The 22,781-nt window shown below is 39.4% G+C and overlaps 1 protein-coding gene across 13 annotated transcripts in view; it reads left to right on the top strand.

Moving 5' to 3' along the window:
- Positions 1 to 395: 395 nt before the first annotated feature.
- Positions 396 to 22,781, top strand: part of CNN1 (calponin 1) — an 81,090-nt gene continuing 58,704 nt past the window's right edge. Inside the window, exons 1-8 of one of the 13 annotated variants that reach the window (XM_083354712.1) lie at positions 396 to 489; positions 1,823 to 1,875; positions 4,948 to 5,189; positions 5,331 to 5,420; positions 7,110 to 7,168; positions 9,733 to 9,827; positions 13,029 to 13,102; positions 13,422 to 13,506. In XM_083354712.1, coding sequence (XP_083210838.1) covers positions 5,107 to 5,189; positions 5,331 to 5,420; positions 7,110 to 7,168; positions 9,733 to 9,827; positions 13,029 to 13,102; positions 13,422 to 13,506 — 486 coding nt within the window. In that variant the 5' untranslated portion in view covers positions 396 to 489; positions 1,823 to 1,875; positions 4,948 to 5,106. The other 12 variants (XM_083354701.1, XM_083354713.1, XM_083354708.1 and 9 more) reach the window with 12 other exon arrangements.

Below are 22,781 nucleotides of genomic sequence, written 5' to 3'. Positions count from 1 at the left end.
AAAGGGTTGCTCGCTGACCTGGGAGATCAGAGGGAAAGGAAACGTGTTACCTTGATCGTGTGATTTATGACTGTCGTAGTCTGCGCAGGGTGGGGATGGGCGGGAGGCGGAGTAAATCCTGAGGAAAAGGAGAGCCGGGCAAACCAAAAGGGAAAATAAGCAGCCTCGGAATTGAACGTAATTTATGCAACGTGGAGCAGGGCTTCCCTTTCGTGTTCCGTGGCAGCGCACTCGCGGGGGGGGGGGAGGCAACTCATTCGCCCCACCCAGGTTTTGGCTTCTCTGTTTCCCTCTCTTAGTCTACGGGGCGGGGGCGGGACCGGGGCTGTGAGGCAATGGTCGATTGGCCGAAGCGGAGGGGGGCGCTGGTCCGTCGGGGGGGGGGGAGGGGGGATGGCCATCGGACCGAAGTCCCGCCCGGACAGGCTCAGCGTCGTGGGCGTACTTGTGCCCCCGGCCGAAAGAGAGGCACCAGACACCCGGAGGGAGGTGAGTACCCCGCGCGGGTGAAGGCGCGGCAGGACGAGCTACAAGCTGACCTCCTTGAAGCCCCTCCTCTCCCAAAACATACACGGGGGGGGGGATCATTTTGAGCAAAGGGCGACAACGCTTGGCGTGTCAAGTCGACCCGATCGCCAGCTGGCTTACTGCTTGGCTAAGGGCGGGAGGAGCGTCGGTTTTGCTAGGAAAGAAGCTGTGTGCGGTAGGCATGGACTGCAATGCTTCGGCAGGTCGCGATCCTAAACGTCAGAGGCGCTCGGAGTTCCTCGTTTTGGGGACTGAGCCTGGCGCGCTCGCACCTTCCATCGCCATAATTTTTGCGGGGAAGGAACTGAAAGCAGTCGCCCTTTCGGCGGCCCTGCGGCTCAAAGCGGAGGGATGTAACGCGTAGTGTGAAGACATTGCATCAGAAGAACCCCGGACAGGGGGTTCTATGAGCCTGTGTTTGTGAGCCTGTACAAATCAGAGTCGAAAAATGGGAACGCTCCCCCCCCCTTCCTTCCCGAGGTATTCTTGGGAAATGTCACACTAAGTTCAGAGGATTTAGTACTTAATTGAGGGCATCAAACGTGTTTAACTCAGGGCATAATTTAGCAAAGATAAATGAACTATATAGTCTACAGGTAGGGAACAGGAATATATTATCTATCTATCTATCTATCTATCTATCTATCTATCTATCTATCTATCTATCTATCTATCTATCTATCATCAGCAAGGAAGAGATTAAAGTGAATAGTTCTGCTTCACCACTGGAAAAGCTCATTTGGATTGTTATTATCATAATGTAAAAGAGTCCTTGCAGCCTGAAGTGTTGAGGAAGCTCCTGAATGAAGCACACCTGCTGCATTTAATGTTAAAAATTTATATCCTGCAACTGGAATTTGACATTTGAAACCATCCAAGATGGCTTATGTAACAAAAACAACACATTTATGAAATGCAACCACAATATTAAAATTCAAATTGCCAGATCTAAGAAACCATGACTAAAGACCCTTCAAGAGAGGAGGGGGAGTGAGTTCCATGTCAATGGGCTACTGTTTGAAAAGGTCTGATGTTGAAAAGAGACACACATGTCGGAACTGTATAGGTTAGTGGAAGTGACTGTGGCTGAGCAGAAGGTGGTCATTTCCTATATAAGTATTTCCTGGAAGGAGGCAAGAGACAGCTGCCAGCTGCCCTCGGTAAACAGGGCAGAATGTCTGTCCCTTCAGTCCAAAGTTTCTTTAGACTGAAAGTAGCTGTATAAAAGTCTCTGATTCTAGATTATGCGGCTGGGTAAATCAGTTTTAATCCAACCTGAAAACCTCTCTTACAGCTGTTTCTCTGGGGGCAGGGGTTTTGTATGGGGATCGTCTCTTCAGGAATCTGGTAAGTTTGCAGATCACTCTGCACACATAGTAATCTGTGGTTTAAGTTGGTATAACATAATTAGTCATGAAGTAACAAAAAATATTTTGCATGTTGTGATGTATGAATCCAGAAAGTGCAGAGTGCTAGCATATCCAGATGGACACTAAAGAAATCAGGCTGGCTAATGGCTATTTATCTAGCTGACTTCTTAGCATCATCCTTGGCCGTACCTTAAATGCAAGATGGGCTTTTCAAGGCTAAGTCTGTTATTTCCATTTGAAGCATCCATTTTTCTGATGTGTTCACACAATACACAGAATTTATCAGACCACAATTTAACCTAGTATATTGTGTGAATGCATCTTGTGTGGTTAACAATAATTTATATACCTACAGTATACATTTGTATATAACTCAGATAATTAAATGCTGTCAAAATCCTGAGGCTGCCTGTTGAAATCCTTTCCATATGTGATGGAAAACTAATCTCTGATAGGCAATGTTATATCATTTTTAATTTCCATTTTTTCTTTATGTTGCCAATATATTTATTACAGACCCAAGTCCTCAGTAGACTCTTGAAACAGATTGCAATATGTAAAGTACATTTCTCTTTCAAATGCAGCAGTTCCATTTGAATGGGCTAAAGGAAACAAAATAGCCCTCTTCCTAAAACAATGAAGAGTTAAGTTTACATGCTTAATCATCCTGCAGGGCATACCATTTTCCTAATTTGTATTGTGCTGTGCTTTGCTTTGGTAAAGGATGATAATGATGCATAGGAATATATTGTATGCCTCAATAAATTGAACTGTTGTTTTTCATTAATCTGTAAATCCTCTGAATACCCATTAAGAATATTTTGTAACAACTGGCCAAATCTTATTGTATAAGATTAAAGATTGGGCTAAAATAACTGGCATTCCTGCTGCGAGACTGATGAGCTTCTAGATGCACATTCTGGTCTAAAACTACAAGGTTTCATATATGAAGATTGGATGAAAAGTAATGCCTCCAATAGACAGTGACTGGGCCTGTATCTTTAGACCCACATTCCTGAACCTTCTTGAGCCCTGCTTAATAGCTTGTGATCTCACAGTCTTTCCTTCTGCCATACAGCTCAGATTTGATGTTATGCAATGTTCTATTCCCCAAATTGAAGTAATCCTTTGTGGGCATCTGTTTAGGTTTAGAAATATTTAAAAGGATTTCTGAACAAAGAATGGGAACAGGTTGTCTTGTGAGCATTACTATTGTGAGTAATGTATAAGTAGCATGACGTCAGTTCAAGTGAAAAGCAGACTTTAGAATAAACTTCCTAGGAAAATCATAACTCTGTTGAATTTTCAAGTAAAGGGCAGGCAAACCATCATTAAGTGGTCAACTGCAAACCATTACACAGCTTGGGTTTTGAGTGGGGCTGTTGTTTAACCTTGGGAGCTGAGGTTGAATGCTACAAGTTAGGTTTTTTAAGCTTTGTACACTCAAAGTCACCTGTGTGACATGAGTGGCCAAACAAATCATATACATAAACAGATAAAATGAATTACAGGGTTTAAAAAATAAATAGACACATAAAGTTAGCTGTATATTGATTTGCAGCAAATAGTTACTTGGTACATGAAGTTACTCTGAAGTAAAGATGATGTCAGCAGTCCAGCTTGACTGCTAATGAATTAATGCAAATTTGATGTGTCCACGCTGTAATCACAACATGGATATCATGGCAGCCCAGGGTGGATAATAATCAATGTTTCTTTAAAATAAAAATAAAAAACCCCGGATTGTTTTTATTTAAATTGGATTTTTTTTATTTTTATCAAATTTATTTTAATAAAATGCTTTTGGAGTAAAAATTTATCTAAAGATAGTTTTCTGTTTAAGATATATTAATAATTTAATTTACTCAGCATGAAGTGGAACTTAGTTATGTAGCATGAGGCTGTATGCAATATTTACATTTTTGGTAAACTCGTTAAATAAATCCAAGCTCTGCAAGCTGAGATAACATGTACTGCATTGATGCATTCACACAATAATATTAAAAATTCTAACTACCAGCAAGAATGAGTCCTTGCATTTAAAGAGCACCTGTCATTTCAGATCCATCAGGGCAGCGCCTGTTAGCGGGCATCCACTCACCTGCTGCCTGCCACGTCCCTCACCTTGTTGTGTCACTGCTGCATCACCAGCCATCCCATTAAAGTGAATGGGACTGTTGGTGAGTCAATAGCGGGTCAGAGGAGGAGCTGCTGTGTGACAGAGATGACAGTTTCTCTTTAAAAATTGTGATTTAAATCGAGTTGATTTAAATAAAGCCTTTTTACTAGTGATTTAAATCATGAATTAAATCGACTTGATTTAAATCAAATCCACCGTGTGGCAGTCGATAGGTCTCTGGTGGGCAAGAAACGTTTTGGAAATTAGATTGTGATAGTGTTGGTGGGCAAAAAAGGACCACAAACTGAAAAGTTTCCTCCACTGATTATCTGTCTTTTATTAGTAGTAATCAGTTTTTAGTAGGGGCCTTTCTTTTCCTTTTCCACGTTCTTAGTCCTACATACAACTGGATTCTACTTTGCAAGATGGCTGTGTCCGTTTTTGCTTGTCTTTTGGTTTGCATAGAGGTTGTTATATGTTGTTAATTCTCCTAATCATCTCCCTTCAGAATTCATTTGATGTTCTTATAATTTTTTATGCTGTACATATTGTTTGCTGTCCCCATGTTTCTTTTTCCCTATTTCTCTCTTCTTGCAAAAGAATCTGATTGATCCTATGTTTGCCAACCCAACACTCCCAGATTTTTTTCAATACTTCCATCCCCTATCCCCCCACCCCCAGGATCCGCTTCCTTTTGACCCGCTTCCATTTCCCAATATGACAATCAGATTTAGGGAGAGTTTTTCATCGTACAACTATTTATTTTCTCTGTCTAGTCATTATTATTTTCAGTCTTGATTCTTCAAATTCTCTCTGTTTAAAAAATTGGTCCCTTTTTTTGTCTCTGCCTTTAGTTCTGAGGCCTTCTGCTGGAAGAGAGTCTAACAACTCTGTTCTCTCCTCCGAACAGACCCTTTTGTCTACTTGCAGGCACTACTGAAACTCAATGGAGGACTTCACTCGCCTGGGCTACTGCATTGTGGCTGGCAGCTTCGTATTCTTCCAGTTCTCCTTTTCAGCCCTCAGCCCCCAGCTGTCCTTGTCCTTGAGCCCCAGCTACTCCAGCTTTCCTTCAGTCAAGCAGAGTGAATGGAATTCCAGGTAGAGAGAGGCTCTGGTGGATGTGGCTGGACGAATGGTTGCGAGATTTGCAGTTCTCTCGCCTTTCCACTGTAAGAATCTCTATGGAACTTGAGAGGTTATGTTCCACGCCTAGTGTGCTTTGCACAGAATAATTGCATGCATATTGCAAGAGAGAGATTGTTGGCTAGGGCTGCAATTATGAAATAACCCTTATGTGTTCTCCTCTTTAGATGTGTGTCTACTCTCCATGCGGTGATAGTCGGCCTCTTCTGCCTCTACATCCTTTGGTATGATGATGCTATAAATGCCAACCCTATATGGTAAGAAATTACAGTCAACCGACTTGCACGCATGTCTCCTGGGGCACACATCTTTGGATTTGGCAGCCTGCTCTCCCTGGCAAGAGAGAGAAAGAGAGGAAGAAGAGGAGGAGGTGCCTATGAGCCTGATTGTTTTCATTGTGTTGAGAAGCACAATGACTGTTTTATGCTGAGAAAGAATAAGTCTTTGTTATACTTTGATTTTAGGATGTGAGGGTGGAAACAGGGTCACTCTAGGCAAGAGGATTTGAATTGGCCCTGGCATTGAGCCTAAAAAGGTGCAAACACTCCTGCCCAAGCCATAATCACTCCTTTAACCCCATTCCACATATGCCCCATAGATCTATGCCTCCTTTTTCAATGAATGGGCTGAGCTGATAGGAGATTCTAAAGCTAAGAAGGCACAGATACCATTACTGTCTCTGTCTACAGCATACCTAATCTTTCTGCTCTTTCTCCCCAATTCCTGTTTGCTCCCACTTGTCCAGTTTCCATGTTTGGCCTTGCACATGGCATGACTGAAAGTCAAGGCACTCTAGATTCTGAACAGCTCATTCAAGATTTGGCTGCAGAAGACTCATGGACACAACTTGACTAGATTAGCTATTTTAAAATGAAGCCTAAGACAGTACACAGGGGTGAAAAGGTACATGCTTGTGCTTCAGAATTTAAGTCCTAGCCATCTTCCTTTGTCTTCCCATCTCTTCAAGGTGGCTGCAGTTGAAAGATTGACATAACAGTTTTCTCAAGCCTGGGAAATAATGGTTCCTGCTATAGCAACTTCACTCCTGCCACCGATCACATTTTGCTAACAAATGGCTTGGCCTTAAATTAAAATTTCATAGAAACTGTCCTGTCTCCAAGAGTTCTTCTTTCCTAAGATGTGGATTGGGGTGGGTCCTGACAGAAACATATTAATACCTCTGCTTATCATCTCTTGTGAGTTACCATTCCTCATGGACATTCTGAGTTAAATATTGATTTTCTATCTTGAAAAATGAGGTGGGAATTCTATGGGCATTTCAAATAACAGAACTAACCATACAGGACAATAGTTCAGAAACATATTATTACTAGACATGAGAACAAAGAAAGAACACAGGCAGAAATAAATCTAATAGCTATATGATGATTTATTACTGCATCATTTACAATAATTCTATAGGGTAGGACACCATTTAATTTTATCAGGACTTTATGCTCCTATTTTATATTGGGGAAGGGAATGAAACAGAATAATGAAAGCAGTATTGTATCATTGTGAAAGAAGCCTTGCAAGTTTTGTTTTGTGTGTCATAAAGTCACACACATGTACAAAATACCCGGAGCTTCGAATACAATGCTGTAACCGTTCTTGTGTCATTCTGACAAATGCAGCAAGCTCCTTTGGATGCTGCTTTTGTACGTGTGTGTAGGTTGTACATATATATGTGCGTGTGTACAATACATATATACATCAGTTTAGCAACACTGTCAAATATTGGCCCAGAGATAAGTTGGTTGATGCTAGAAGAAACTCTGAATGACTAGGGTGGAAATGACTTAAAAAGTCCTTTTCCCATAATGCCATATGATGTTGCCTGATGGAGGGTGGGGAAGAAATGGGCATCTAATGAATTAGAAATGGGGTTCCTCTCCCAATATCAGATCTTTGTCTTTTGACCTTGTTCCATTCATTCATTCTTGTAGGGGAGATCCTTGGTTGGTCAAACTGAATGTAGCTGTCACTTGTGGCTATCTGCTCTATGGTAAGCACCACACCATTGGGTTCCACAAGGTAGGCTGGAGGGTTTATTTTATTATTTTATTTTATTTTATTGATTAAGGTTATATGCTGCCCATTTCACTGCTGGAGTGACTTTCAAGGCAGCTTTCAGATTTGCTATGAAGATTTTTTCCTTGCTATAATAAACCTGACATATAATGATCATCTTGTCTTTTCTTGCCTCCCTCTCAGCCAATCCTACTGGGAATACCTCCTATGTGAGATCCATTGCAGCATACAAGCAGTTATTATTCCACTAAGACATTTCCAGTAGCTTGCATCCAAAAGAATTAAAGCAAGACTGCCAGGAGCTCATGCAGTGAAGTGGAGGGTTCCTTAGAAGGGAGAAAACTTTGTAAGGGGTTGCAGTGACTGAGGCCAGTCGAGGTTATGTTGTCAGCTCACTGGGCGTGTGTGTTGTATTTTATTGTTGCACTTTTCCTTTCAATCATTTTGCCCCATACTGCTTTGAACAACTTTTCAGCTTGACACTTGGAAAAAGCCAAGTTTTCAAGTGGGATCCAGATGTCTAAATAAAGATGAACAAACCTACCACTGCCCTATGATATGCTCAAATGTCATATGCCTATCTTTCCCTTGTCTTCCTTTAAGCCAGTGCCACTGGGAATATCTTGTAATGTGACCCACTATAGGACATTTTCCTGAAAGTGGCCGACTTTGACTATTAAAGAGGAGCAATTGGATTAGATTCAGAAGAACTGGGTTTGCTGCTATCCTGTTTCTTTTCTTTTCTTTTTTTTCCATTACTACAAAAAATACATAGTTTATACAGCACAAGAAACTAAATACATATAAGCAAATAAACCATTAAATCGGTCATGTAGAAGGTATGATAAAATAAGTAAGTTTTTATTTGATATTTGCAAGAGCATGTGTGTTAGAGCCAGGTTTTCCAGCTAGAGAAGAATTTCAAGTCCCATCTGCATGGCCCCAAAATTTTATATATTATATATATTCTACAATATTTGCTCACATGCCTCTTGTCTTCAAACAGTCACATTGATAGTACTAAAGCCAATCATTTATCTCCACATCCTTTTTATGTCATATAAGATACTTTCCCACTCCACTTCTAGGAAGGTAGAGTGGTTGAAATACTGGCCGAGGCACTTACACTCTGACAGATCACTTTATCATTAAAACTGGGGTGGTTTTCAACTCAACTTTTGCCTGCCAGACTTAAAGACTCTGCTAGGGCAACAGACTCTATCATATATAGAGATTTTGCTTCTCTGAACAGCCCTAGAAACGTGGTATTACAACAAGGGAACCCAAATGGAGATGAAGCCAAGCAAGTGGCTGATTCAAGTGTGTTGTTGCAACCATGGGGAAGGGAAGATAGTTTGTGATGAGTTTTTATTATGCAGTGGATTTTAATTTTTTTTTATGTTTGATAATTGGATAGGTAATTGGCTTACAACATTTAAAAAATCCATCGCATTGGAGTCACCTATGAATGAATTGAGCAGCTATATTTGTTAAATAATAAATTAATAAATGTGCTGGTTATGTGAATGGGGGGTGGGTGGTAGGGTTAGAATCAAAAGTGACTGAGTACTGGTGCAAGTTGTATTACCTGCAATTGCCTATCAAATTAACTATCAGATAGGATTTTTTTAAAAAAAATACTAGAGGAATCTGAGGTAAATTCAGTCTTTTTCCAAAGAAAATCCGATTTCCATAAAAATGGGGCCATGAGAATTTATTTTGCTCCTCAGTGCTGCCTGTTTTTAAGATCCAAGAAGGTTGGCACAGATTGCAGGGCTAACTTTTTGAGAGAAGACAATGAGCCTGATCATGGTTGGTGCAAAGGACCTTTTCCCCAGCATTTGCTCTGAGGAATTATTTTCCTTTCAGGAGTTCTCCTCAGCCTTTTTTTTTTTGCTTATTCTCTTTTGGCCATGATTTCTTTATTGCCCAGCTGCATTCCAAGGACTCTTTTTTGCTGTGATCTTCTGAGGTTGGTTTAGACTGGATCTTCCTAGTGAGGTTTTGATCTCGCCTGTTCAATTAGCTGAGATCACCTTCCTCAAACAGCAAAATTTTCCCCCTTCCCTCTGGTTTGACAAAATGTTTTGTTTGGGGAAGTTTAATTAGTTGAAATTATTTACTCAGAGGAATCAGTGGATTGCTGAGTTCCGGTTAAGTAAAGGTCACTTTAAGAAAGGATTGGGGAACATGTAATATGTTTGCCAAAGAAGGGCATTTTTGTATGCAGAATATTAGTTGAGTTGTTCATGAATAGATGCTCTCAATACTCAGACTGTTTGCCATGCACCTGTGCTGCTAATGGCAGCATAAAAAGAGAGAAAGAAATTAGGAGTGAAATGTTTTCTACCCACATTTGGAAAAGCCTCAACTGCTAAATTCCTGCAGGTAGCACAGCTGAAGCAGGGCCACAGGGGAAAAAGAAAGCACCTTACTCTTGCATTTTCTTTCTTAAATGTGAAATTATTCTCTATATGTTTATTTTTTAGTAAAAACAAGCTGCTTGTTTATGAACATGTGTTGTGCTCTGAATTCTAGATCTGTTGCTGCTAATGCGCTACTGGAAGACATTGGGGGATTCTCTTTTCGTTTGCCACCACTTGGTGGCACTATATGCTTATGGATATGTATTGGTTAGTTCCAGAGATCTTTAATTTTTCTGGTGGGTGGGATGGGGGAGAGAAGACTATTCTTCATCCTTAAAAAAAGGCTGTGCTTCTTCAACATGCTTCAGTGCCTTCTGCAGTATCCATCACCTGAGCATCCTCCAATCCAACTTCTATGAGCAAACATTTTCTGGTATTTGCCATCTGCTCCCTCCCAATCACCTGAAGGGTGAGACAGTTATCTTCTCTATGTTGCTTTAATTGTACAATCCCAGACCTGTACAAAGGAGGCCAGATGCAGAGCAATCCAAAAGAATGAAGAGACCTAGGTTTCTTATGCAGTAGAAATAAAATGTAAAGAACCAAGGATGGCAAATGCTAATTCTTTGCTGCCATCTAGTGGTCACCTGGCTTTTGTTGTCCTCATTCAGAAGACACATACAATACAGGTAGTCTGCGACTTACGACCACAATTGAGCCCAAAATTTCTGTTGCTAAGGGAGACACTTGTAAGTGAGTTTTGCCCCATTTTACAACTTTTCTTGCCAAAATGGTTAAGTGAATCCCTGCAGTTCTTAAGTTAGTAACACAGTTGTTAAGTGAATCTGGCTTCTCCATTGACTTTGCTTGTCAGAAGGTCGCAATGAGCCCGGGACACTGCAACCATCATAAATATGAATCAGTTGCCAAGCCTCTGAATTTTTATCATGAGATCATGGGGAATGCTGCAATGGTCATTGAAAAATGGTCATAAGTTACTTTTTCCAGTGTTTTTGTAACTTTGAACAATCACCAAACAAACTGTTGTAAGTTGAGGACTACCTATACAATGGGGGACTGGACTCTTTAGAGGAGAAGGTGTTAGAAGCCTTGAATTTCTGAGGTGGTGCCCTTTAAGTCATGTTCGTGTTGTAGATTCTCAACCAAAAATGTGAGATATCTGACTTCCCTTAATACTACATTCATTCATGCTTCTAAGATGCAATGGACAAACAATATTATTCCAGAATTCTGCTCTACTGATTCAGAGGGCATTCCTTACCTTATTAATAAAAAGCATACTAGAGAACTAAATTTTACACACAATTTATTCCAAAAAATAAAGCCCATCCTAGGATATTTATTTTAGGGCAAAATGAGTCACAAAAATAAAGTTTGCTGATTGTAAAGGTTTGGTTTGATATAATAAATATTAGGAATAAGAGAAGATTTAATGAATCCAGCATTTAAACCTCCCTATGACAATTTTAAAAATCAGACATCTTTCAGAGTAATCATATAATGTACTGGTATAAAGCCAAGTCAGGGAAAAGTCCAGGTTTAATAACTATATCCCCAGGCTATGCTAAAACCTAGAAGTTATCACACTTGAGTGTGTAACCCCAAGGAAAAATGTTTACTTTACTTTACTTTACTTTACTTTACTTTTTACTTTACTTTTTGGAATTTCTACCCAACAGGAAGTTTGGCATATTATCCCTACATCTGTCAGATAGTTTTGGATCAACTGTATTGTGTCCAAATGTTAATTAACCCAGTATAGCAGAAATTATAAAACAATTTCCTGAAATCTTCTTTGATTCCATGTAAGAAAAGAAATATCACAGTTGGCTTTGTGAATCTATCATAAAATCCAAACTGATTTGAGCTGAAAAGGTGCCTTTCTGATCTCCAATTGTCTCTGATCATACGAGAACACACACATATAGATTTACATGTAGCTATCAGAAAGTGAACCACTTCAACAAAGTGGCAGAGAACCCAGGTAAAAATAAAATATGCAGTTTCTCCTCAAAGTTTCTTTTTCATCTTGAAATATGAATGGAAAAAATCACCGCATATCAATGAAGAGGGAGTATACAAAAAACTTCTATCCTCTATATCATGGGTGTCAAACTGCTGCGCACGGGCCGGATGCATCATGGCAAAACCGTGCCCACCCCATTGCCGGCAAAGGCAAAAAAGTTGCAATACATGGCGACACTCAAGTGACGTTGCAAGTTTGACACCCCTACTCTATATGAATGTTGCATGTTCCTATGAGTCACCCAGAATTGAATATGAAAGCCCAATAAGCACAAAGTTATGGGAAAGATGATAGATATAGATAGATAATAAAACCAATTAAAATAAATAAAGAAAAATAACATATATAAGACAAAATTATGTAATAATGAAATTTACATTTAATAAGGAACATGAAATGTTAAAATATATTTCATATATGAAATAAAAAAATGACCCAATTGTTCAAATATTCTTTTTATTGAAAGGGAAGTGGAAGAGGAGAGGAAAGGAAAGGAGAGGAGAGGAAAGTTGACAGATCATACTTAATCAGCAGTCCTCTTCAGTAGATTAGGTATAGATTTAGTCTTCCAGTGTTATATACAGTAGTAATTTTGTAGGTGAAAAGTCCACAGTTCCTGATGTATTAATAAATTCAAAAAGTTGAGAATGTAATTATTGATCTAAGGTCATATTTAAAATCATGTGAATTTAAGGCCAAAGTATGCAACAGTTGAGCAGATTGGTTGAACTAGTGTTTCAATTTCTAAATTGCCTGTCCTGATTGCGTTCCCCTCCTTACTCAACATTTTCTGAGGTTTCTAATATACACCCAAATAATTCAGTCATCTTTTGCCTACTTTAGGATTAGGACTCAAAATTGTTTCCCACAAAACCCATGAGAACAGTGGAACTTAAGAAGGAACAAAGGCACCAGGGCCAAAGAGCTCGAGCAAGTGCTTAAGTTGAATAACCTACCACTGAACAGACCGCCAAAAATTTGATAAACCAAATTAGTTTTAAAAACAGCTATCATAAGACATAAGTTGAACTAAAATTGTAAGAGACCCAGTTTACCTTCCAAACAGATCTATTGACTGTTTTTAAATTGGAAGTACCCATTTATTTCATGGTAAAAATATCAATGTTATGTGTGCAACCTAAACTTTCCTAAATATATTTTGTGGCATTAAATATTAAATGTAAATATTGATACTGATCTTTGAAAAAGAAGGAATATTTTAGTGGTAGCAGCATGTCTTTTTATATTAGTTATCTGTTCTGTTGCTATCTAATATATTTTACTTTTCTTTCTTTCTGGGAGAAGGAGAGATTTGAGATCTCTGCTTAGAACTTTAAAGATTCACTGAAAAAGGCAAAGTCTTTAGTATGGCCATGGGATGGTAAAACCAAAATCTGAGATATTTCTTTCCTTTGCCATAGAGTCGTGGGGTGCTTCCCTATTTTGCCAACTTCCGTCTCCTTTCGGAACTCTCTACACCCTTTGTGAATTTGCGGTGAGTTTGGTGATATAAGAAACAAAATGGGTGAATTCAATAGTTTGCCCAAGAACATGCACCAGTTTCTTGAAAAGGGGGCCCTTGTATCTATGTTCTAGGGATGGACAGCAGTCACCCATACTCCTTCCCCATTAAAGCCACAGGGCTGAGCTCAACACCTCAACCCTGCTGCATGCTCATATCTAACTATTTTAGTTACCTGTTGTAATCCTGAGGGTGATTTTTATGCTGTTGCTTTTCTGGGGGAGGCGGAGAATCGGAATGGACTAACATCCATTTGAATTGTTGTTGTTTTTTAAATTTTGTGTTGCCTCAGGTGGTTCCTGGATGCAGCTGGCTGGCCACGTACTTCAAGGCTTGTTTTGGCCAATGGCTTGGCAATGACAGTAGTGTTCTTTATGGTGCGCATTGCTGTCATCCCCAGCTATTATATGCAGGTGTACTCTTGGTACGGAACTCCTGAATATGAGCGTTTGGGCCTGGGTGTACAACTGGCCTGGATTGGGCCAAGCATTGTCTTGGAAATGCTCAATTTGGTCTGGATGTACCGCATTATCCGTGGCTTCTACCGAGCTTTATGCCGGTCTAAGACCTACAAAGCAGCATGAAGAAAGAAAAGTGGTGGTACTTGACCTGGAAGACCCACGTTCTGCTGGACAAAGATGTAGTTCCTTTTCTAATCCCCTTAGAAGCCATTAGTCCTAGGAATTGCTCCTGACTATGTCCTTGGGGAAAGAATCCTAGATTCATTAAAAAGGGAGCATATAGTTTTCCATTCAGTCAAAGAAAGGTATCGGCCAAATTAACTAGATTCAGCAATTTGCCATCTTCTAGAGATGGGCTATAGAAACACTTCACTGATCTGAAGATAGGCAGTTTTAAAATGGAGATATATTTAGTCTAGGGATTCCTTTGGCACAAATGGGAATGCATGGGAGACACTGTGGTCAACAGTTTCCTGGTTTGGGGGACTCTGCTGATACTCCACAGGACTTTTGAATGAGACTTCATGTAGCTTCATGTAGCTAAACAGGTGGTGTTTCTAATAGGTTCAGGAATTTAACCTCTTTCAGCTATCAATCTGTCCAGGATGATGATCAGGTACTATTTCCTCCTTGGAAGAAAAGACTGGCTCTGGGGGAAGAAGAGATAGGATATATATATATACTACAAACAGTGGGATTTCCCAGGACCCAGTGGCCGGATTTCAGGACCTTGGTTAGAAGGACAGCAGTACTGTAAATAGCATCCTTGTTTTACTAAATCAACTGAAACTTGGCATTCTATCGAAGAAACCTGCTGATACTATACTAAGGACCAGAAAACAATAGTTTTAACAAGGCTAGCCTCAAGGCACACTTGCCTTTGCTCAGTGATATCTGTTGTCTCTGAATGTGCCAGGAATGCAACTCCCAAAATCCCTATCCACTATGCTGGCTCAGGAATTCTGGGAGTTGAAGTCCACGAGTCAAAAAAGAGCCAAGGTTGCCTTCCCCTGGTATAGGCACTACCACACTAGGCTGAACTTGTTTGATTTCATTGTTCTCAAGAGTCTAAACAAATAGCTGGTGCATGATTCCCTTTCCTCTAAAACCATTGACAGAAGCTTCTTGTTTTCCCCTTGGTGTTTCTATGTCTTTCTTCTTCTGTTATAGTTGTTTTTCAGCCTGATACATGCAAACACAGCCACCAGTACAGAGACAGGATATCATGATGTTGGCTTTGTATCAGAGATGACAAAAGTATAAGAGTAAGATATGGCAAATCTTAATAATAGAATTCATTTATGAATTTTGAAATCTGTGAATTCCAACAGATGTCAGGGTCAGAGGACTAGTTGAAACTTAGGTAGCATCAACACAAACCTAGAAGAACAACAGCATTGTAGAAAATTCCACAAACCTACTAATGCCACATTTGCTAATTTGAATAGCACACCACGCTGATGTAGAAGGAATATGCCTATGTGTTGCATGGCTAGCAATTGCTAATTTTTGAGAAACAGTAAATCTAATCTATCTAAAGTCATCCTTAATAACAACAGCATTTAAAGAAAATGTACATTATTCTATTGGCTGTGACTAATGGATTAAAGTCTTCCTACCTTTTTCTTTATTTAAAGTACATTAATAAATTAGGAGGTGGCCATCTGTGAAAACCAGCTGTACTATTATTGGTGGATAGTTTCCCACCAGCTGTTGTCATGCAGAAAAGGGGAGGGCAGGAAGGCCAGAGGGTTTAATCCAGAAACTACCGGCCCTCGGGCTGGATGCGTCATGCCAAAACCGCGCCCACCCCTGCCGGCAATGGGAAGAAAGTCATGATATGTCACGACATGTGATGTGATGTCGCAAGTTTGACACCCGTGGTTTAATCAATGGGTTTGCCTAACATGCTCTGCACACCTAGAATCAGGACACCATCATAGGATGTCAATGCTATAGAGGCATCTATATGGATCAACAGAAAACTTTATGGTTGCATCATTTTTACCAGCTCAAGGATGAGTAGATAGTACTTTAACCAAATTATGAGGAAAGACCCTAGATTCAGACACCATGACCATGCTTAACACATTAGTTTTAAAGTAGCACTTGAAAGATAAATTTGGCTTAATATATATGTGAACATAGTCAGTGAGAGACTTCATACCCAAGGCATTCCAGAGAGAGGCTTGATTACAGAGCTATAGAAGCATTTAATTCTGATTGCATGACATGCCTAGAACATGTTTGGCTTTGTTGAATGTAGTTTTCCCTCTGATTTTAGATTACTCAATACTTCATACTCCTTCAGTACAGTATGTTGATTCTTTGTGATGAAAACCTTTGACTATTCATTCTTAAAACTTCCTTATTTAGATACCAGATCATTAGAACTTCTTAGCTCTTGGGTTAAATCCTAGTATACAGTACCAGGCCTATTCTGTCTTCAGAATTAAAAATCTCCAGGAGACTTGGTTCCCATTGACCTCCTAGTTGGTTTCATAGGAGAATTTTTAGATGGATTGGACTCCACAGTTTTGAAAAACCAAAACTGACTCCAGGTGCTAAATGCTTAATTTGCTAGTTAAAAAATGCAAGCACTCTAAGATTGTTTCTTAAATTTACAGTATTTAAAAATATTTGGTGCTAGGGGAATGAGCTGTGATCTTTAAACAGAAGCTGAACATTCCTAAATATGTGCCTTAAAACAACTTTGCCAAACAGTTATCAACCTCAAATAGGCTGCCTCATTTTGTTGCCTTCCACTTGTATTGGACCGCAATTCTCAGAGTTCCCAGCAGCATGACAACCCCCCCTCCCCGCTCCCTCCCTCCCTCCCTTCCCTGCTTGTAATTGTGGGAGCTATAGTCTCAACATGTCGGGAAGCTATCAAGTAGGAAAGATTATCCTAAAAACTTGAAAAGGCCCTCTCAGTTTTTAGATCTCTACAGCCATTATTCTATTCAGATGGGCTATGCCTCATATATAGCAGTGAAAAATTATTGATTTTCCCCCCTGCAATTTTGAATAATTAAATTCTCACAATACAGTGTTTGTAATTTTCTAGCCTCTGTACATTAACTGGAATCAATGAGTGTTAATTTAAATAATATAAATAAATAATATTAATTTATTAAACTCCCCACCTCTCTGTTTTGATCTTATGTGAGCATCTGTGAATTGTACTTTGTGGATGTTAAATTTCAGCCTGAGCTGTGGGTGTGGATATATTGATGAAAAAGTCTGTTTGCACCATATATGGATAGATGGAACTTAAAGGCCATATCCCACTGTGCTTTACTGAATTCCTTCTTAACATATGGCTAATGTAGTCTGCCAGGCATCCGCATTGTGAAAATGAGAGGAAAGCTCATTCCAGGACAGAAGTGCTGCTGCTTCTACTACATTGTCTTCTATTTTCCCCCCTCCCCATTCCTTTATGTATTACTTAGCTTTGGATTTGTGTTTCTTTTTTTAATAAGAGTTTTTATTGAATTTTATAGGGTTAGGAAGAGGATATAATCAGGGTAAGGATCAGGATTTGGGATGGGGTTAGGATCGGGATTGGGGTAGGAATGGGATTGGGAACAACATTAGGGTTGCCCCCCAATAGCGTTTCAATTATTTGAAGTATTTTTTAAAGATTTTAGCTAATCTTACTGGTGTCATATGCCATCTATAAAGCATTTTATACAAATTTTCTTTATATGAAACTGCTTTAGTTAATTTAATATTTCTATCCCATAATTTTTGCCAGTCTTCCAAATGTATAGAATATCCAAAGTTTTTTGCCCATGTTATCATTGCTTCTTTTACTTGTTCTTCTTCCATCTTCAAGTTTAACAGAAATATGTAAAGTTTCTTAATCAGGTTTTCATCTGTTTTTAATAATATTTGATCAAATTCTGTCTGTTCTTTATAAAATCCCATTGTCTTTGTATCTTTTCTATACCTTGTTTGAATTTGCAAATATGGACACTATGCTAAGTCAATACCTTGTCGATGTAAGTCTTGTCTGTCTTTCAATTTTCCTTCCTTGTCTAGAATATCTTTGTAGGTAACGACTGTCATAGTTAATTAAATTTGGGTAAGCAAAAGCTTCCATTGTTGAAAGCCACTCAGGTAGTTTAATATAGATTTTCTATTTTATTCTTTCCCGTTCTAAAAGAAGTACATTCCTTATAAAGTGATTTTGGAAGTATCTATGTATTTTACTTTTCTCGTACCGTAGAAAGGCATGCCAACCAATTTGTAGGTCATGCCCCTCTAAGTACAATAGTCTTTTATTTCTCAATATAACCCATTCTTTAAGCCATAGTAAAATGGCTGCTTGATAATATAGTCTCCAGTCCGGGAGTCCAAATCCTCCACTATTTTCAGCTTCTTGTAACATTTTCACTTTAATTCGTGCTTTCTTCACTTGCCAGACAAATCTCAATATTGTTGCATTTAGGTCATCAAAGAAAACCTTTCCCAATTTTACAGGGATTGTTTGAAATAGGAACAGTACTTTCGGTAAAATATTCATTTTAACTGTAGCTATTCTTCCTAATAGCAACAGTTGACGATTTTTCCACTTTTCCAAGTCAAGTTTTATTTGTTTCAACAATCTTTCATAGTTATCTTCTTCTAATGTTATACATCTTGCTGTTAGGTGGATTCCTAGATACTTAACTTTTTTAGTTATTTGTAGGTTTGTCTTTTTTGTAAGTTGAGTTTTCTGTTTGTCTGTTAGGTTTATCTCAATTTATTTTCAAACCTGCCAGTTCTCCAAACTTTTCTATTTTCTCCAACAGTTTAGTGTTTCTATTAAGAGCTAAGTGTCTGTTGTGTAGTAAAATCACACAATGAACCCAGCCTGGCCTGCCAAATTTGTTGCCTACAAGATCTTGGGGATATCTGTGAAACAGTGAAACAGCTAGTGATTGTTGTGAAGCAAAAAAAAAAAAGGAACAGGTTTCAATCCAAACAGACTCCAGACAAGATGTCCTATGTGGTGAAGCAAGAGGAGAATAATATTCAAAGCTTAGTTTTCCCTTTCAAATATTTTATAAAATCAGGTGAACTTGGAATATACTTGTAATTATGGAGTTTTTTTGGTCTATGTTTCCATTTGTTGTGTCACATTATTCCCCTCGCCCATTTTCTTTCTGTGTTGTAAGTTGTTCATTTTTATTTTGTGTGAGCAAAGTGATTGCTTTTGGAACCAACTCCTGGCAACTTAAAGACAAGAAACAACCTTTGGGTTTGGCATAAAGCTGCTATGAGACTTAATTTTTGCTGCAACAGTCTAGCATGACTACTACTGTGGAAATCGGGAATCTCTGAGAAATCATACAGCAGCAATATGGGATTGTTACAGACAAAGACCTAACCTGGCTGAGGTCTGGACCGAGTTCATACATTTTCCTGCATCATGGTTAATTTAGTGAATAGGCCAGTTCACTAGATTGCATAGAACAAGGATGGGCAGCCAGAGCCTTTGGGTATTATGACCCTGTGCCCCTCTTTTCTGGACCTTCCCTGGGCCCTCTGATTGCAGCTGTCAAAAATCAATGGTGGTGTTTTTGGCATTTTGAAGTAGGAAAGAGGGGGTGCCTGTTAGGTGTCATGAAAAACAAGAGCCACTATTTTGATCTTTTTTTTACATATACCTACATGTTCTTGGTAGAAAATACATGAAAACTATGATGCAAATCCTTATCAAAGTTTGGTTGTTGTTGTTTTTTTAAACTGACTTTAAACAGGAAAGTTAAGAAAAATCTGCCCAGTCTCCAGAAATGACTTCCTATTACTGAATCACAGAAGTATTGCCCTGACCATCCACCACTGCTTATTTATGTATTAAGCCATGGGTTCATGCTTATAATTAGAGCAGAAGTAATCCTTACATAGTTATATAATTAAATGCATTACACTGAAGACTAGATTTTTGACTCTTGCTATTGTCTCTTCAGAATTTCAAACATACGAAAAGAGAAAAATGCTTCTTGAGATCACCTGAGTGTCTTTAATTTCAGTCTAAAACTGCTTGATTTTTCAGAGAAAAGAAAATACAGGTTCATGTAGATCAGAATATGATCGTCTCTAGTGGACACTAGGAAAATAATCCAAATGTGTGGTATTAGTGTACACATTTTCTGTTTAGACCTTGGGACCAGAACACAACTTCATGAAATCCACTCTCTGTAGAACTGATAGGAGAATAATATTTTGGGAAATTGTATACCATCTGGGTTCCATGATGGACAATGGTTAAAAAGTGATTTTTTTTTTATTAAAAAAAATCATTTTCTGTCCTGGTTACAAGCAGTGGCAATTAAAATAATTATTTACTCAATTCTTTGTTAATAATACATAATTCTGGAAAGTTCTTGTAAACTTTATCAAACTACTTTTGCTTGTATATGGGCAAGCCAGTAATGCCTGTTACCTCTTTGGTTACCAATTAGTTTTCAGCTGAAATTCAAAATGCTGGCTTTTAACTTAGAAGGTCTAATATGGCAAAAGGCTTTTAGGTACTTGCTGGACTATTCACTTCACACAGAAGTGGCTCACATGAGTTTTAGGGCACATATCAACATCTTTTGACTGTCAATCCTTGAGGTCTGGACCGAGATGCCTTGCACACGGTCACTCATGCGCTCGTGACCTCACGGTTAGACTACTGTAATGCTCTCTACATGGGGCTGCCCTTGAGGACCACTCGGAGGCTTCAACTGGTGCAGAATGCAGCCGCGCGAGTTGTGTTGGGGGCCTCCCGATACTCCCATATAACACCTCTGCTCCGTGAGCTGCATTGGCTTCCGGTTGCCCTCTGGGTGAGATTCAAGGTGCTGGTGATGACCTATAAAGCCCTAAATGGCTTGGGTCCGGGATATCTGAGGGAACACCCGCTGCCGGCATCAAGTTCCCTTCATCCTGTGCGCTCCCACAGGGAGGGCCTTCTCAGGGTGCCGCCGGTAAAAGATTGCCGGCGGATAACACCCAGGGGGAGGGCCTTTTCTGTGGGTGCACCTGCCTTCTGGAACCAGCTGCCCGTGGAGCTCAGGACTACCCCTGACCTACGTTCATTCCGCCGAGACCTGAAGACTTGGCTCTTTGAGCTCTCTGACCCAGGCTGAGAATTTTAACTGGGTTTTATTTTCAGGGATAATTTAATCTTTTATTTGTCTTTTAACTTTGTATTTTGTATTGGTATGATTTTAAAATGCCCTGTAAACCGCCCTGAGTCCTTCGGGAAAGGGCGGTATATAAATCTAATAAAATCTAAAATCTAAATAATAAGATTGTTTGAAAGAAAAGAAAAATATCTACTTGAAGATATCTCAAGAGAAAGTAAGAGTAAAGGTAATGTTTAAAATCCAAATATGTATTTTTGAAAAGTATGCCATCATACTTCCTGGATGCATCTTATTCATTTCAAGTCACACCAATAGAAGAATCAACTTTATTGCTAATGGGCTTCCCAAAGAAATTTCCCAAACATTCAATTCTTATTGAATTCTTATTCAATTCTAACATTTGAATAAGGCAAAGGGTTCATGAAAAGCATAAATATGTAAAAAATCTATTAAGGGATTATCAATAGTTTATCTGATTTGGAAACATTTGATTCTTACCAGACACCACAGGGTCCCTAAGTGATGTTGTCTGGAGAGCCAGTAGGAAATCAGAAAGTATGTCTTAGATGACAGGGCTGTCATGGGTGGACCTTAGTAGAATGATTCCAGTCAAAACAATTTTGGCTTCCGGTTGCCCTCCAGGTGAGATTCAAGGTGCTGGTGATGACCTATAAAGCCCTAAATGGCTTGGGTCCGGGATATCTGAGGGAACACCCGCTGCCGGCATCAAGTTCCCTTCATCCTGTGCGCTCCCACAGGGAGGGCCTTCTCAGGGTGCCGCCAGTAAAAGATTGCCGGCGGATAACACCCAGGGGGAGGGCCTTTTCTGTGGGTGCACCTGCCTTCTGGAACCAGCTGCCCGTGGAGCTCAGGACTACCCCTGACCTACGTTCATTCCGCCGGGACCTGAAGACTTGGCTCTTTGAGCTCTCTGACCCAGGCTGAGAATTTTAACTGGGTTTTATTTTCAGGGATAATTTAATCTTTTATTTGTCTTTTAACTTTGTATTTTGTATTGGCATGATTTTAAAATGCCCTGTAAACCGCCCTGAGTCCTTCAGGAAAGGGCGGTATATAAATCTAATAAAATCTAAAATCTAAATAATAAGATTGTTTGAAAGAAAAGAAAAATATCTACTTGAAGATATCTCAAGAGAAACTAAGAGTAAAGGTAATGTTTAAAATCCAAATATGTATTTTTGAAAAGTATGCCATCATACTTCCTGGATGCATCTTATTCATTTCAAGTCACACCAATAGAAGAATCAACTTTATTGCTAATGGGCTTCCCAAAGAAATTTCCCAAACATTCAATTCTTATTGTATATACCTAACATTTGAATAAGGCAAAGGGTTCATGAAAAGCATAAATATGTAAAAAATCTATTAAGGGATTATCAATAGTTTATCTGATTTGGAAACATTTGATTCTTACCAGACACCACAGGTCCCCAAGTGATGTTGTCTGGGGAGCCAGTAGGAAATCAGAAAGTATGTCTTAGATGACAGGGCTGTCATGGGTGGACCTTAGTAGAATGATTCCAGTCAAAACAATTTTGGCTTCCGGTTGCCCTCCGGGTGAGATTCAAGGTGCTGGTGATGACCTATAAAGCCCTAAATGGCTTGGGTCCGGGATATCTGATGGAACACCCGCTGCCGGCATCAAGTTCCCTTCATCCTGTGCGCTCCCACAGGGAGGGCCTTCTCAGGGTGCCGCCGGCAAAGGATTGCCGGCGGGCAACACCCAGGGGGAGGGCCTTCTCTGTGGGCGCACCTGCCCTCTGGAACCAGTTAGCCGTAGAGTTTAGGACTGCCCCTGATTTTCGTTTGTTCCGCCCGGACCTGAAGACCTGGCTCTTTGAGCTTTCCAGCCAGGACTGAGGATTTTTTTAATTTTTTTTAACTTATTGTAATTGGGTTTTTAATCAGAGATATAGGGGTTTTAGATTTTAATCAAGGAAAATTTAATCTATTTTAATTGTTATTAATTTTTGTATTGTAATGTTGTTTTAATTGCCTTGTGAACCGCCCTGGGTCCTACGGGAGAAGGGCGGTATATAAGTTTAA

Source organism: Vipera ursinii, assembly GCF_947247035.1.
Source record: "Vipera ursinii genome assembly, chromosome: 2".
Classification (NCBI taxonomy): domain Eukaryota; kingdom Metazoa; phylum Chordata; class Lepidosauria; order Squamata; family Viperidae; genus Vipera; species Vipera ursinii.
This window is presented reverse-complemented; position numbering and strand designations above follow the sequence as displayed.